General features: G+C 46.6%; 1 protein-coding gene across 1 annotated transcript in view; it reads left to right on the forward strand.

Annotated features, from left to right (window-relative positions):
- Nucleotides 1-12,512, forward strand: part of RAB14 (RAB14, member RAS oncogene family) — a 60,861-nt gene extending 48,349 nt beyond the window's left edge. Inside the window, exon 9 of the mRNA XM_068249052.1 lies at nt 10,666-12,512. Within this exon, the coding sequence (XP_068105153.1) occupies nt 10,666-10,843 (178 nt within the window). The 3' untranslated portion in view covers nt 10,844-12,512. The remainder of the gene's footprint in view (nt 1-10,665) is intronic.
- Nucleotides 12,513-16,730: the final 4,218 nt, after the last annotated feature.

Here is a 16,730-nt window from a genome sequence, read left to right on the forward strand (position 1 = left end):
TGGATAAGACTGGAGAATAGAATGGAAGCAGATGATGTCTTTAGAAAAGGAAATCCAGTGATCACCAGCCATGTGTGATGGCGTCGTGGGGTGGGCCGCCTACTCGTGTGGCGGCGTCGTGGGGGGGGGGGGGGGGGGCGGGCCGCCCACCCGTTTTTGCGAGGGGCCACCTACTTTCACAAGCTGGAGGATTGTGTTGCTCTAACCTTCATTGTATGCTGTATGGCAGGGGTCCCCAACCCCCGCGCCATGGCCCACTGCCAGACGCAGGCTGCTCTGAGCTGGGCAGTGCCCTCTGTCATCACAGTGCAGAGAGAAGTGTCACTGTAATGCGTCATGCTTTCTGTCTGCACGGACACCAGGTGGCAGCAGTGAGGATGACTGGGATGCTCTGATCTCTTGCCAGCCACGGAGTTTAGTCTGGAGGTGAGCTAGAATGGAAGGGTAAAAGTGAGTGTGGGGAGAAGGTTAGTGTGAAGTGGGTGTAGAGAGGAGGAAAGGGTGAAGTGAGTGTGGAGAGGAGGGTAAAGGGGCTGTGGGGTGGAATGAGGGGTAAAAGTGAGGGGAGGCAGATGAGGGTAGGTAATGGCTGTGCCAGTAGATAAGGAAGCCCAGGCAGTACCCCCTTCACACCACCTGTCACACCAGATGTACCTTGTGCTGGTGGCTTATGCAGCAGCTGCAGTGCAGAAGCATCTTTCCCAAGTGCTGAGGGTGATGAAGATAGTGGTTGGGTAGGACTGGAGTTGCCAGGACTTTTTTATGCAATGACCTTTATGCACAGACTCTGGTATTGTTTAAAATAAAAGAGAACTTCAACTGAGGGCATATTTTAAATGACTGAAAGCTGAAATTTGTATTTCCTTTTAAAGTGTATCTGAGACGATCCCTATGGTAGATTTTATACTTACCTGGGGCTTCCTCGCTGTCCTCTGCAGCTACTCTGTTAGTTTACAATCTTTACTGGTAAAAGGGCTTGTCGCATCAGTTAGACTGCAGTGCCCATCACCCTCCCGTTGGCAGGAGTGGTCTGTTCCTTCGCGGTTACTACTGCGCGGGGCAGAACACTCATGATGGGGCGCTTGGCCAGGTCGCACATGCGCACTGCAGCTGGGCTGATGTTACCAGAGCCGTTTTACCAGTGAAGATTGTAAACGAACTGTGTTGGAGGAAGCCAGAGGTAAGTATAAATAGGGGTCATCTCGGGTTTCCTTCAACCACTACCGCCCACCCGCTGTTTTAAAACATCCTGTTGGTCGCCCTTGATACTATTCGCGACCGCGTATGCTTACCGCCAGGACCCGCAGGGCTGTGGTTGGAGAAAGGGAAGAGTCCTGAACTAATCCGAGTGCTAGTAACCAAAAATATGGCTTCAACAAGAAGCCAATGAGATTTGCTCTTACAACACCCTCTGTCTCAGACAGAATGTGAGGACATCTAGTGGTCAAACAAAAATACATGTAAAAAAATTCACACTACATTTTACATTTATGAAATTAAAGAAAAATAAATTAATACATCCTCCTCCTACCTGAACCCGCTCTGCATAGTTGCCAAAAACACTTGTAAAAAAGACGGCATTTAAAAAAAAAAAAAAAACACATGAGAGGGTATATAACTATATTTGCATATATGGGGTTGTAATTGAGGCATTTTTCCAGTTCAAGTGAAAATTGTTCTGGTCCCTTTTGCAGTGTTCCCAACCCTGTCTTCAGGGCCCACCAACAGAGCATGTTTTGTGGAAATCCACAGAGGCAGTTAATCAGCTCTGCTGAGACACTAATTACCTCACCTGTGCATGCTTGTGGTTTCCTGCAAAACATGTACTGTTGGTGGGCCTTCGGGACAAGGTTGGGGAACTCTGCATTAGGGTAAAAACCCTTGGGGGTGAAGTGGTTAACCACTTAAGGACCATGGGCTTAACCACTTAACGACCGCCTAACGCCGATAGGAGTCGGCAGGTTGTTAGTGGTATAGCATGGAAACTTTAGAGCGGCCTTTCCATGCCAGTTTACGGAGGGTGTCTCCGTGAACAGTGTGCGAGCCGCCGATCGCGGTTCGCACACGTAATGTAAACACGCGGGGAAGAAATCCGCTGATCGGCGATCCCCTGCCTCTGATTGGCCGGGGATCGCCGGCATATGATAGGCTGAAGCCTATCCTACAATGCGCAGGACGGATATCCGTCCTGCGCAATACATGGAGGAAGAGGTAGGGGGGGAGAGGGAGGGAGCGCAGAAAACGCTGCGAAGGGGGGCTTTGAAGAGCCCCCCCCCCCCGTCCCCGCAAAGAGCAGCAAGTGGGAAAAAAAGTGGGGAAGTCTGATCGCCCTGGCTATTTCATGATCGGTGCTGCGGGCTGGAGAGTCCACGCAGCACCGATCAGAAGAAAATCCCCTGGTCCTTAAGTGGTTAAACCCTCCTAAAGACCAGGCTAATTTTAACAAAATAGGCCACTGCAGCTTTAAGGCCTCACTGCAGGGCCGCACAACTCGGCACACAATTGATTCCCCCCCCCCCCTCTCCTTTTCTGCCCACCAACAGAGCTCTCTGTTCTGTTGGTGGGCTTTGATTGCTGCCAGGAATTTTTTTTACACATTTATTGTATTTTTTAAATATTTTATTCCCCCCCAAAGCCAGCCAATCAGCGTGATCGGCTGTCATAAGCTTCAGCCTGTGAGTGCAGATCACTCTGCTGTCCCTAGTACAGCGCTTCCATAGATCGCAGCGCTGTATCTAGTGAATAGACGCCGCTGGGAGACTGATGGCGGAGCAGAGCTCCGTCATCTAAGCCGAGATGCGCGCGCATTGGCCGTGCAATCTCTTGCAACACACGCCCCCAGGGCTTTACGACGATCTGCGTTGGGCGGGGCTGGCGCCGTGTCCACGCCCATCGGCATGATGTGGTCGCCGACAAGTTAAAATTAAATATGGCAGCCTCCATATCCCTCTTGCTTCAGTTGTCCTTTAGTTGTCAATTCAGCCTATATTGATTGGTTTGGGTAAAAGTTATAGTGTTTACAAACTATCTCTGACTTTTCTGCGCACCTGTCATGTTTCATGAGGGGCTAAAATTCCAGGATAGTATAAATACCCCCCAAATGACCCCATTTTGGAAAGAAGACATCCCAAAGTATTCACTGAGAGGCATTGTGAGTTCATAGAAGATATTATTTTTTTGTCACAAGTTAGCAGAAAATGACACTTTGTGACAAAAAAAAGGTTTCCATTTCATCTAACTTGCGTAAAAAAAAAAAAATGAAATCTGCCACGGACTCACTATGCTCCTCTCTGAATACCTTGAAGTGTCTAATTTCCAAAATGGGGTAATTTGTGGGGTGTGTTTACTGTCCTGGCATTTTGGGGGGTGCCTAATTGTAAGCACCCTTGTAAAGCCTAAAGGTGCTCATTGGACTTTGGGCCCCTTAGCGCAGTTAGGCTGCAAAAAAGTGCCACACATGTGGTATTGCCGTACTCAGGAGAAGTAGTATAATGTGTTTTGGGGTGTATTTTTACACATACACATGCTGGGTGGGAGAAATCTCTGCAAATGACAATTTTTTTTTTTTATTATTAATTTATTTTTTTATTTTTTTACACACACAATTGTCCATTTACAGAGATATTTCTCCCACTCAGCATGGGTATGTGTAAAAATACACCCCAAAACACATTATACTACTTCTCCTGAGTACGGCGATACCACATGTGTGGCACTTTTTTGCACCCTAACTGCGCTAAGGGGCCCAAAGTCCAATGAGTACCTTTAGGATTTCACAGGTCATTTTGAGAAATTTGGTTTCAAGACTACTCCTCACGGTTTAGGGCCCCTAAAATGCCAGGACAGTATAGGAACCCCACAAATTACCCCATTTTAGAAAGAAGACCCCCCAAGGTATTCTGTTAGGAGTATGGTGAGTTCATAGAAGATTTTTTATTTTTTTTTGTCACAAGTTAGCGGAAATTGATTTTAATTGTTTTTTTTCACAAAGTGTCATTTTCCGCTAACTTGTGACAAAAAATAAAATCTTCTATGAACTCACCGTACTACTAACGGAATACCCTGGGGTGTCTTCTTTCTAAAATGGGATCATTTGTGGGGTTCCTATACTGCCCTGGCATTTTACGGGCCCAAAACCGTGAGGAGTAGTCTTGAAACCAAATGTCGCAAAATGACCTGTGAAATCCTAAAGGTACTCATTGGACTTTGGGCCCCTTAGCGCAGTTAGGGTGCAAAAAAGTGCCACACATGTGGTATCGCCGTACTCAGGAGAAGTAGTATAATGTGTTTTGGGGTGTATTTTTACACATACAGATGCTGGGTGGGAGAAATATCTCTGTAAATGACAATTATTTGATTTTTTTTTTTTACACACAATTGTCCATTTACAGAGAGATTTCTCCCACCCAGCATGGGTATGTATAAAAATACACCTCAAAACACATTATACTACTTCTTCTGAGTACGGCGATACCACATGTGTGACACTTTTTTGCAGCCTAGGTGCGCTAAGGGGCCCAACGTCCTATTCACAGGTCATTTTAAGGCATTTGTTTTCTAGACTACTCACGGTTTAGGGCCCCTAAAATGCCAGGGCAGTATAGGAACCCCACAAGTGACCCCATTTTAGAAAGAAGACACCCCAAGGTATTCTGTTAGGAGTATGGTGAGTTCATAGATTTTTTCTTTTGTCACAAGTTGGCGGAAAATGACACTTTGTGAAAAAAAAAACAATACATATCAATTTCCGCTAACTTGTGACAAAAAATAAAATCTTCTATGAACTCATCATACACCTAACAGAATACCTTGGGGTGTCTTCTTTCTAAAATGGGGTCACTTGTGGGGTTCCTATACCGCCCTGGCATTTTACGGGCCCAAAACTGTGAGTAGTCTGGAAACCAAATTTCTCAAAATGATTGTTCAGGGGTATAAGCATCTGCAAATTTTGATGACAGGTGGTCTATGAGGGGGCAAATTTTGTGGAACCGGTCATAAGCAGGGTGGCCTCTTAGATGACAGGATGTATTGGGCCTGATCTGATGGATAGGAGTGCTAGGGGGGTGACAGGAGGTGATTGATGGGTGTCTCAGGGGGCAGTTAGAGGGGAAAATAGATGCAATCAATGCACTGGGGAGGCCCTAAACCGTGAGGAGTTTCAAGACTACTCCTCACGGTTTAGGGCCCCTAAAATGCCAGGGCAGTATAGGAACCCCACTAATTACCCCATTTTAGAAAGAAGACACCCCAAGGTGTTCCGTTAGGAGTATGGTGAGTTCATAGATTTTATTTTTTATCACAAGTTAGCGGAAATTGATTTTTTTATTTTTTTTTCACAAAGTGTCATTTTCCACTAACTTGTGACAAAAAATAAAATCTTCTATGAACTCACCATACTCCTAACGGAATACCTTTGGGTGTCTTCTTTCTAGAATGTGGTCATTTGTGGGGTTCCTATACTGCCCTGGCATTTTAGGGGCCCTAAACCGTGAGTAGTCGTCTTGAAACCAAATGTCGCAAAATGACCTGTGAAATCCTAAAGGTACTCATTGGACTTTGGGCCCCTTAGTGCAGTTAGGGTGTAAAAAAGTGCCACACATGTGGTACCGCCGTACTTAGAAGAAGTAGTATAATGTGATTTGGGGTGTATTTTTACACATACCCATGCTGGGTGGGAGAAATCTCTCTGTTAGGGCTCGTTTCCACTACAGCGAATCTGCATGCGTTTCCTGCATGCAGATTCGCTCAACCAATACAAGTGGATGGCTCCGTTTCCACTTGTCAGGAATTCTGTGCGGCTCGCTCTGCAGAAAAAATATGCACAGCAGAGCCGTCAGAATTCGCACGCCGCACACCCGCACGCGAATCGTCGGTCATGTAACTAAATAGGAAAACCGCAAGCACTTGAGTCACGCGGTTTTCCCGGCGGTTCCGCGCGCGATATCGTGAAAAAACCCATGTCAATGCTTTCCGGCATTGATATGGTTAAAATCGCGTTGCTAAAATCGCGAACGATTCCACGTGAAAATCCGCATGAAAACGTCAACGAATCCGCAACCGTATGCGGATTCGTTGGCGCGTTTTCCGCGAGTAAATCGCGCCGCACAAGTGGAAACGTACCCTAAATGACAATTGTTTGATTTTTTTTTTTTTTTTTTTTTACACACAATTGTCCATTTACAGAGAGATTTCTCCCACCCAGCATGGCTATGTGTAAAAATACACCCCAAAACACATTATACTACTTCTCCTGAGTACAGCGATACTACATGTGACACTTTTTTGCAGCCTAGGTGCGCTAAGGGGCCCAACGTCCTATTCACGGGTCATTTTGAGGCATTTGTTTTCTAGACTACTCACGGTTTTGGGCCCGTAAAATGCCAGGGCAGTATAGGAACCCCACAAGTGACCCCATTTTAGAAAGAAGACACTCAAAGGTATTCCGTTAGGTGTATGGTGAGTTCATAGATTTTATTTTTTGTCACAAGTTAGTGAAAAATGACACTTTGTGAAAAAACAATACAAATCAATTTCCGCTAACTTTTGACAAAAAATAAAATCTTCTATGAACTCGTCATACACCTAACAGAATACCTTGGGGTGTCTTTTTTTCTAAAATGGGGTCACTTGTGGGGTTCCTATACTGCCCTGGCATTTTAGGGGCCCTAAACCGTGAGGAGTAGTCTGGAAACCAAATGTCTCAAAATGACTGTTCAGTGGTATAAGCATCTGCAAATTTTGATGACAGGTGGTCTATGAGGGGGCGAATTTTGTGGAACCATAAGCAGGGTGGCCTTTTAGATGACAGGTTGTATTGGGCCTGATCTGATGGATAGGAGTGCTAGGGAGGTGACAGGAGGCGATTGATAGGTGTCTCGGGGTGGTTAGAGGGGGGAATAGATGCAAGCAATGCACTGGCGAGGTGATCAGGGCTGGGGTCTGAGGGCGTTCTGAGGGTGTGGGCTAGTGATTGAGTGCCCTAGGGGCAGATAGGGGTCTAATCTGATGGGTAGCAGTGACAGGGGGTGATTGATTGGTAATTAGTGGGTGTTTAGGGTAGAGAACAGATGTAAACAATGCACTTGGGAGGTGATCTGATGTCGGATCTGCGGGCGATCTATTGGTGTGGGTGATCAGATTGCCCGCAAGTGGCAGGTTAGGGGCTGATTGATTGATGGGTGGCAGTGACAGGGGGTGATTGATGGGTGGCAGTGACAGGCGGTGATTGATGGGTGATTGACAGGTGATCAGTGGGTTATTACAGGGAAGAACAGATGTAAATATTGTACTGGCGAATTGATAAGGGGGGGGTGTCTGAGGGCAATCTGAGTGTGTAGGCGGGTGATTGGGTGCCCGCAAGGGGCAGATTAGGGTCTGATCTGATGGGTAGCAGTGACAGGGGGTGATTGATGGGTAATTAGTGGGTGTTTAGGGTAGAGAACAGATGTAAACAATTCACTTGGGAGGTGATCTGACGTCGGATCTGCGGGCGATCTATTGGTGTGGGTGGGTGATCAGATTGCCCGCAAGGGGCAGGTTAGGGGCTGATTGATGGGTGGCAGTGACAGGGGGTGATTGATGGGTGATCAGGGGGATAGATGCATACAGTACATGGGGGGGGGGGGGTTCTGGGGAGAATCTGAGGGGTGGGGGGGGAGGGGGGGGTGATCAGGAGGGAGCAGGGGGCAGTTTAGGGCATAAAAAAAAATAGCGTTGACAGATAGCGACAGGGAGTGAATGATGGGTGATTAGGGGGGTGACTGAGTGTAAACAGTGGTCTGGGGGGTGGGGGTGGGGGGACGTCTGAGGGGTGCTGTGGGCGATCAGGGGGTGGGGGGGGGGAATCAGTGTGCTTGGGTGTAGACTAGGGTGGCTGCAGCCTGCCCTGGTGGTCCCTCGTTTTTCTTTTAAACAATGCCAGTTGCCTGGCAGCCCTGCTGATCTTTCATGCATCAGTATTGTCTGAATCACACACCTGAAACAAGCATGCTGCTAATCCAGTGTCACTTCAGTCAGAAAGCATGCTTGTTCAGCGTTTATGACCTTATGGTTAGCACTTAGCAGGGATGGTCAGTAAGATGCAAATAATTTCAAGTTGATACAGCAGTATGCAAATTTTGTATGCAAAATTATGCAGCTTGAAAACAAACCAATCAAATACTGCTGAGGTAAAATTTGGTATATTTTCAAGATGCATAAATTTGCATAATCCTGCATCAACTTAAAATTATTTGCATGTCATTGACCATCCCTAATGGTTAGTATAAAGGCGTGTGTCATTGGCCCGCCCCTTGTACAACTGACTATCTGTGGGCCAGATTTATCAAAGCTTTACCGACAGTTTTTTTCTTAACCCTCCTGGCGGTTTGGCAAAATCCGCCAGGGGGCAGCAAATACATTTTTTTTTTTAAATTTTTTTTTTTTTTCATGTAGCGAGACGAGGTCTCGCTACATGATAGCCGCTGTTCAGCCGCTGGCGATCGGAGATCAGGAGATCCCGTTCAAAGAACGGGATCTCCTGGAGGGCTTCCTCCGTCGCCATGGCGACGGGGCGGGATGACGTCACGGACGTCATCGACGTCGTGACGTCAAAGGGGACTCCGATCCACCCCACGGCGCTGCCTGGCACTGATTGGCCAGGCAGCGCACGGGGTCTGGGGGGGGGCGGCTGCGGCGACGCGTATAGCGGCGGATCGGCGGGTAGCGGCGGCGATCGGGCACTGCACGCAGCTAGCAAAGTGCTAGCTGCGTGCAGCAAAAAAAAAATTATGCAAATCGGCCCAGCGGGGCCTGAGCGGTGCCTCCCGGCGGCATAGCCCGTGCTCAGCACGGGCTTACCGCCAGGGAGGTTAAATTGTTCTAACCAGCAGAGAAACTGTTCTGCATGATAAGATCCTTCTTAACTCCTACGTAATAGTGGTAGTTTAGTGTGAATTTCAAGAGCTTCACTACAGTTAAGAAAAGTGCAAATTCATCCCTAAACTGCTGCAGATTAAGTGCTTCATAGCCGTACTATAGTGCAGAGGGCAAACTAGACATGATTTGTGTTGTGCTCCTCCCCCCTGCTGAATTCCTCCTCAGAGCCTGCTGCTATCAATACAGCAGATGTATTGGTTACCTCAGCAACAGCAATTCCCCCCTCACACTGCACTGTCTGAGAGACCTTCCTAACTCCTTATTTTACTACAGTTTAAAGTGAAACCGATGTGAAAATAAACTGAGATAAACCATTATATTTATCCTCCTACTCCTAAAAATGAGACATCCCAGGTTTTTATTTTATATTTAACCTCCTTGGCGGTATGGATGAGCTCAGCTCGTCCATGACCGCCGAAGGGCGCTGCTCAGGCCACGCTGGGCCGATTTTCACAATTTTTTTTAAAAAAAACCACACAGCAAGCACTTTGCTTGCTGCGTGCTGGTCCCGATCGCCGCTGATGCTCCGCTACCCGCCACGTAACGAACCCCCCCCCCCCACACCGAGACCCGTGCACAGCCTGGCCAATCAGTGCCAGGGAGCACTGAGGGGTGGATTGGGACTCCGTCTGACGTCACAACATCGATGACGCCATCGCGATCGTCGTGGCGATGGGGGAAGCCCTAAAGGAAATCCCGTTCAGAACGGGATTTCCGTAGGAGGGTATGCGCCGGCGGCAATCGAAGGTACGCGCCAGACGCCGCAGGGAGGGGGGGCATCATGTAGCTAGCGCTAGGCTAGCTACATGATTTTAAAAACTTTTTTTTTTTTCAAACTGCTGCGCCGCCACCCTGGTGCAGTTAATAGAACGCCAGGGTGGTTAAACATTTAGAAAGTAGATTGAGTGTTTTTTTTGTCTCTGCTCAGTTTCAGTCTATTAAGTGTCCCTAAATGAAAATACATGAACTATATTGATCCTTTTTCTCTGTCCCTCTGCTCTCAGAAATATGTAGAAAAATGTATTCTGCCAGGAAAACTTTTATGGCTGTAATTTGCTTATCAGTGATTATTTATATGTTCCTGACAAGGTACTGACAAGACAGAAGCTGTCATTTCCATCCTTAAAGGGAAGGTTCAGGGAGGGTGGTTAAAAAAATAAAAATCAATTTCCACTTACCTGGGGCTTCCTCCAGCCCGTGGCAGGCAGGAGGTGCCCTCGCCGCTGCTCCGCAGGCTCCCGGTGGCCGACCTGGCCAGGCCGGCTGCCAGGTCGGGCTCTTCTGCGCTCCAAGGCCCGGCACTTCTGCGTCCCATGCCGGCGCGCTGACGTCATCGGACGTCCTCCGGGCTGTACTGCGCAGGCGCAGTAGTTCTGAGCCTGCGCAGTACAGCCCGGCGGACGTCCGATGACGGAGCGGCGGCGAGGGCACCTCCTGCCTGCCACGGGCTGGAGGAAGCCCCAGGTAAGTGGAAATTGATTTTTATTTTTTAACCACCCTCCCTGAACCTTCCCTTTAATAACCAGGGTGTTTTGTTTTGTTGCCTGAAAGAGGTTAATTTTTAACAGGTTTAGTACTATACATACACCTGTTTATCTCATCATGTCACATGTCGCCTCAGATACACTTTAAGAAGGAATCTGCACTATCTAGTGATTTAAGATGCCTGAGACAGTTCTGCACCAATTTCTAAAAACCTAATTTATCTCCGACACTGTTGTTAAATGTCCCCCTCTGTTTCCTACACAGGGGAGAAAACGTGGAAGATGCCTTTCTGGAGGCCGCCAAGAAAATCTACCAAAATATCCAAGATGGAAGCCTAGACCTGAACGCCGCAGAGTCCGGGGTACAGCACAAACCGTCGGCGCCCCAAGGAGGCCGGCTAACCAGCGAACCCCAACCTCAGAGAGAAGGCTGCGGCTGCTAGTGACCTCGTCTGCCAGGGCCGCCGTCGTTCTGACCCTCCCCCTCCTTGTCTGTCTCAAGCAGTATTTTTTTTGCTGCCCCAAATCGATATCTTCTGTCCATCATTCCGGTGTCACGAAAAGGTGGGGGACGCCGCTGAGGCGACAGTTTAACACAATACTAAACAGCTACGTAATTCTAGATGTATTCAGGTTATCCGAGGCAAGTCGAGTAATAAACACACGAAAACAAAACCCGATCTCCTGCATGGTCTAAAAAATAGAGAACTTTTTTTTTTTTCTTCTTCTGCTCCTAAGTCGTCTTTGTGATTTTGGCAATCTCTGGTTTTGTGTAGACCGAGCTCTGCCGTCCTTCCAGTAGAGAATAGGCTCATCGTCTTCTGTGCAAAACATCTTGTCAGGGCAACCTCTCATTGTCTTAACCGTTCGTGTATTTTTTTTTACATCAAATTCCGTCTTAACTTCGTGTTTCTGTCTGCTGTCCCCGATTGTCGATAGCTTTCTTCGTGGTTTTTTTTCTTCTTCCCTTATCACGTTTAATGCGTAATAAATTTAGAAAAAACAAAACTAAAAAAAACAAAACAAAAAACGGGAAAAAAAAAATATATAAATGAGATGCATTCTGTGTATAATGAAGATTATACGTCTGGATCCTGGCGGTCGTCTGCCGGGAAGATATCAGTTTGTACATAATGCGACCACATAACCTTCTCCCTCCCCCCCTCCTCGTAGCGCAGTAGATGTAAATTCTCTTTAGACGACGCTTGGCTCCTCCCTCTTTTTTGACTCCCATTTTTGCACTGTGGCTTATACAAAGCGATTTTAAACCCCCCGTTGTGGAATGAGCAGTGTGCTGATGTGTTTTTTTTTTCTTCTTCTCTGTCGATCTTTTGCGTAACCGCTCTGTAACGCCTGCCTTACGATGTATAGAGATTTAAAAAAGAGAAGGCTGGTTATCTATTGCACATATTACAATGCGTTATTTTTTTCTTTTTAATTTTTTTGTTTCGAAGTCTGGATTAAAGTTTTTTTTTTGCTGCTTTTTAGGATTAACTTTTTTGTGCGTTTTTAACACTACAGTGGGACGGTTTTTAAGAGGTAAATAAATTCTCCATTTTTTTTAGCATTACTTCCGCCGCGATCGACGGCTTCATGTGAGATTTCTGAACATTCGCCTGCTACATTACGAAAGCTATGGTTAGGGGCCGCCCATCCCGTCCTCGCGCACAGAGGGGAGGGTGGCACCAGCGTCCCTCCTGTGTCAATCCTAGACGATCAGCCACAATCGGAGAGGCGAGAACTGGAATGTCACCTTTGCTTGCATAATAATCTGATATAAATCTATACAATAATGGGTTTTTGTTCCCCCCCCCCCCCCCCCTTTCTACCCCTGGGATGGTTTTTGAAGCGTTTGCCGCTCTGGAGGGTGGGTGCTTTTTTTGCCATCAGAGAAGCAGATCACTGTGCAGGGACCACAAATTTATCATTGCAACACAGCGCCACGTCCGCCCCGCCCCCCAAACCCCTCCCCCAATCTCTCCTCCTGTTCCAGGATGTCGTCTGCCGGGTTCTGTGACTGAAGGAGCACTCTGGACTGCTGTACTTCTCCCTTGATGTAACTAAATGCTATTAATCTAAATATTTGTAAATAAAGTTCCTGTATCTAGATAATTTATATGTGGCCTCCTTATTTCAGCTTATGTAGTATTTTTGATCACCTTGGTTTTTTTTAAAGGGAACTTTAAGTGAGAAGAATAGAGGCAGCCATACTTATATACCCTTTAAAGGAAAGGTTCAGGGAGGGTGGGTAAAAAATCAAAATCAATTTCCACTTACCTGGGGCTTCCTCCAGCCCGTGGCAGGCAGGAGGTGCCCTCGTCGCCGCTCCGCAGGCTCCCGGTGGTCTCCGGTGGCTGACCCGACCTGGCCAGGCCGGCTGCCAGGTCGGGCTCTTCTGCGCTCCAAGGCCCGGAACTTCTGCGTCCCACGCCGGCGCTCTGACGTCATCGGACGTCCTCCGGGCTCTACTGCGCAGGCGCAGAACTACTGCGCATGCGCAGTAGAGCCCGGAGGACGTCCGGTGACGTCAGAGCGCCGGTGTGGGGCGCAGAAGTTCCGGGCCTTGGAGCGCAGAAGAGCCCGGCCAGGTCGGGCGCGCCACCAGAGACCACCGGGAGCCTGCGGAGCGGCGGCGAGGGCACCTCCTGCCTGCCACGGGCTGGAGGAAGCCCCAGGTAAGTGGAAATTGATTTTGATTTTTTACCCACCCTCCCTGAACCTTCCCTTTAACCACTTTATCCACCACTACAGTATATCTACTTCCTCTGTGACTTCATCTGAGCCACAAGGATGAAGATGTACAGTGATGTGAAAAACTATTTGCCCCCTTCCTGATTTCTTATTCTTTTGCATGTTTGTCACACTTAAATGTTTCTGCTCATCAAAAACTGTTAACTATTAGTCAAAGATAACATAATTGAACACAAAATGCAGTTTTAAATGATGGTTTTTATTTAGTGAGAAAAACACCCTCAAAACCTACATGGTCCTGTGTGAAAAAGAAATTGCCCCCTGAACCTAATAACTGGTTGAGCCACCCTTAGCAGCAATAACTGCAATCAAGCGTTTGTGATAACTTGCAATGAGTCTTTTACAGCGCTCTGGAGGAATTTTGGCCCACTCATCTTTGCAGAATTGTTGTAATTCAGCTTTATTTGAGGGTTTTCTAGCATAAACCACCTTTTTAAGGTCATGCCACAACATCTCAATAGGATTCAGGTCAGGACTTTGACTAGGCCACTCCAAAGTCTTCATTTTGTTTTTCTTCAGCCATTCAAATGTGGATTTGCTGGTGTGTTTTGGGTCATTGTCCTGCTGCAGCACCCAAGATCGCTTCAGCTTGAGTTGACGAACAGATGGTCGGACATTCTCCTTCAGGATTTTTTGGCAGACAGTAGAATTCATGGTTCCATCTATCACAGCATGCCTTCCAGGTCCTGAAGTAGCAAAACAACCCCAGACCATCACACTACCATCACCATATTTTACAGTTGGTATGATGTTCTTTTTCTGAAATGCTGTGTTACTTCTACGTCAGGTGTAACGGGACACGCACCTTCCAAAAAGTTCAACTTTTGTCTCGTTGGTCCACAAGGTATTTTCCCAAAAGTCTTAGCAATCATTGAGATGTTTTTTAGCAAAATTGAGACGAGCCTTAATGTTCTTTTTGCTTAAAAGTGGTTTGTGCCTTGGATATCTGCCATGCAGGCCGTTTTTGCCCAGTCTTTCTTATGGTGGAGTCGTGAACACTGACCTTAATTGAGGCAAGAGGCCTGCAGTTCTTTAGATGTTGTCCTGGGGTCTTTTGTGGCCTCTCGGATGTGTTTTCTCTGCGCTCTTGGGGTAAGTTTGGTCGGCCGGCCACTCCTGGGGAGGTTCATCACTGTTCCATGTTTTTGCCATTTGTGGATAATGGCTCTCACTGTGGTTCGCTGGAGTCCCAAAGCTTTAGAAATGGCTTTATAACCTTTACCAGACTGATAGATCTCAATTACAGTACTTTGTTCTCATTTGTTCCTGAATTTCTTTGGATCTTGGCATGGTGTCTAGCTTTTGAGGTGCTTTTGGTCTACGTCTCTGTGTCAGATAGCTCCTATTTAAGTGGTTTCTTGATTGAAACAGGTGTTGCAGTAATCAGGCCTGGGGGTGACTACAGAAATTGAACTCAGGTGTAATAAACCACAGTTACGTTATTTTTTTTAACAAGGGGGGCAATCACTTTTTCACACAGGGCCATGTAGATTGAGTCTTTTTTTTTTTTCTCACTAAATAATAAAAACCATAATTTAAAACTGCATTTTGTGTTCAATTATGTTATCTTTGACTAAAAGTTAATGGTTTTTGATGAGCAGAAACATTTAAGTGTGACAAACATGCAAAAGAATAAGAAATCAGGAAGGGGGCAAATAGTTTTTCACATCACTGTACGTTTTGTAGCAGAAGCTCAGTTGTGCACGATTGGGCTTGCTCCTGTGCACACCTCTGGCACTGATACAGCACTAATAGGTGAAAGGGAATATATGTTCCCTTAACCAATAAGATTGATCTTTACTATTAAAAATATTCATTTTCTCAAATCATAGTGAAAATGAACCCTGTAGCATTATTCCAAAATCAAATATCTTCAACATAAATTGTGACAGGACCATATCACAAACGTTTTTTATGATAAACAGTAGAAAAAGCCAAACAATTTATCTACAGTAGCTCTTATTTTTAAACTAGAATTGGTAAAATTGAGTTCTATTTTTTTTCCCCTCTTTTTCCTTTAAAATACATAGAAAACAAAATTGTTCAAGGGGAAAAAATGCCATACAATAAGTCTAGTTTGTCTTGATAAAAATTATATACATTCAATTTCTGTGTCATAAGTAGGGATAAAAATTGATTAAATAAGGACATAGCTAAAATGTAAAAACTGCTCTGGTCCATAAGTAGGAAACAAGGTCTGGATGCAAAGTGGTCTGGCATACTGCTCTGTGGCCCCAGGAGTCCCCCATAAATAAGTGCCAAATGTCTGTAAATCCTCTAGCTAGCACTAGGCTAGCTGGTAAGAGTGTCCGGCACCCTTGGACCCCCCCCCCCCCCCCCCCTGGATCCAGCGATTGTGCAGCGTCCCGGCACAGCTCCGTTCTCTCTGTGGGGAGGATTGGGTTTGCTCATGACGTCATCTGTGATCCTCCCCACAGTGAAGACCGGAGCTGTCCTGGGAGGCTGCGCCGATAGCTGGATCCATGCTGGGTAATGTATAAATGGGAGCGGCAGCGATCAGGGGGTGTCGGAGATTTCTTCTAGCTAGCCTAGTGATAGCTAGAGGATTTACAGACATTTGGCACTTAAAGAGAATCTGTATTGTTAAAATCGCACAAAAGTAAACATACCAGTGCGTTAGGGGACATCTCCTATTACCCTCTGTCACAATTTCGCCGCTCCCCGCCGCATTAAAAGTGGTTAAAAACAGTTTTAAAAAGTTTGTTTATAAACAAACAAAATGGCCACCAAAACAGGAAGTAGGTTGATGTACTGTATGTCCACACATAGAAAATACATCCATACACAAGCAGGCTGTATACAGCATTCCTTTTGAATCTCAAGAGATCATTTGTGTGTTTCTTTCCCCCCTGAGGGGGGAGTGCTTAGCAGAACCACAACACTGAAGAACTTGGCAGCCTTCCTTCCACAGGCTGACAAGTCTGACAAGGGAAAGATACATTGATTTATTACAGAGATGGTGATAGTAGAACGTGCTGCAGTAAGCCAGAACACATTAGAATAGCTTTTGGAACTTGTAGGATGATAAAAAACAGGATGCAATTTTTGTTACGGAGTCTCTTTAAACAATAGGGCAAAAAGTAACAAAACCTCCTGAGCGGCGTAACGCTTAGGAGGTTAAACCATGCCTTGCTGTCCTGCTGATCCTCTGCCTCTGATACTTTTAGCCATAGACCCTGAACAAGCATGCCGATTAGAAGTTTCTGACTGAATCGCACACTTGAAACAAGCCTACAGCTAATCAAGTAAGTCTTAAAGGGTACCTGAAGATTGTAAAAGAAAAGTTTCACTTACCTGGGGCTTCTGCCAGCCCCCCGTAGTCTTCCTGTGCCCACGTTGTCTCCAAACTATCCTGCTGCGGCTGACTTTCGGAACCGCCGAGGTCCACTGCGCCTGCATGGCCCTGGCCAGACACATCCTCACACATCCTTCTGTAGCCAAAAGCGTCCTGCACAGTACCCTCCAGGTGACGTGAGGTTGTGCGCGGCCAGGCTCACACAGGCGCAGTGGCCATCGACTGGCAAAAGTGAGCAGTGGCGGGGGAATCCTGTCAGCTTC

This window comes from Hyperolius riggenbachi, chromosome 8 (genome assembly GCF_040937935.1).
Source record: "Hyperolius riggenbachi isolate aHypRig1 chromosome 8, aHypRig1.pri, whole genome shotgun sequence".
NCBI lineage: Eukaryota > Metazoa > Chordata > Amphibia > Anura > Hyperoliidae > Hyperolius > Hyperolius riggenbachi.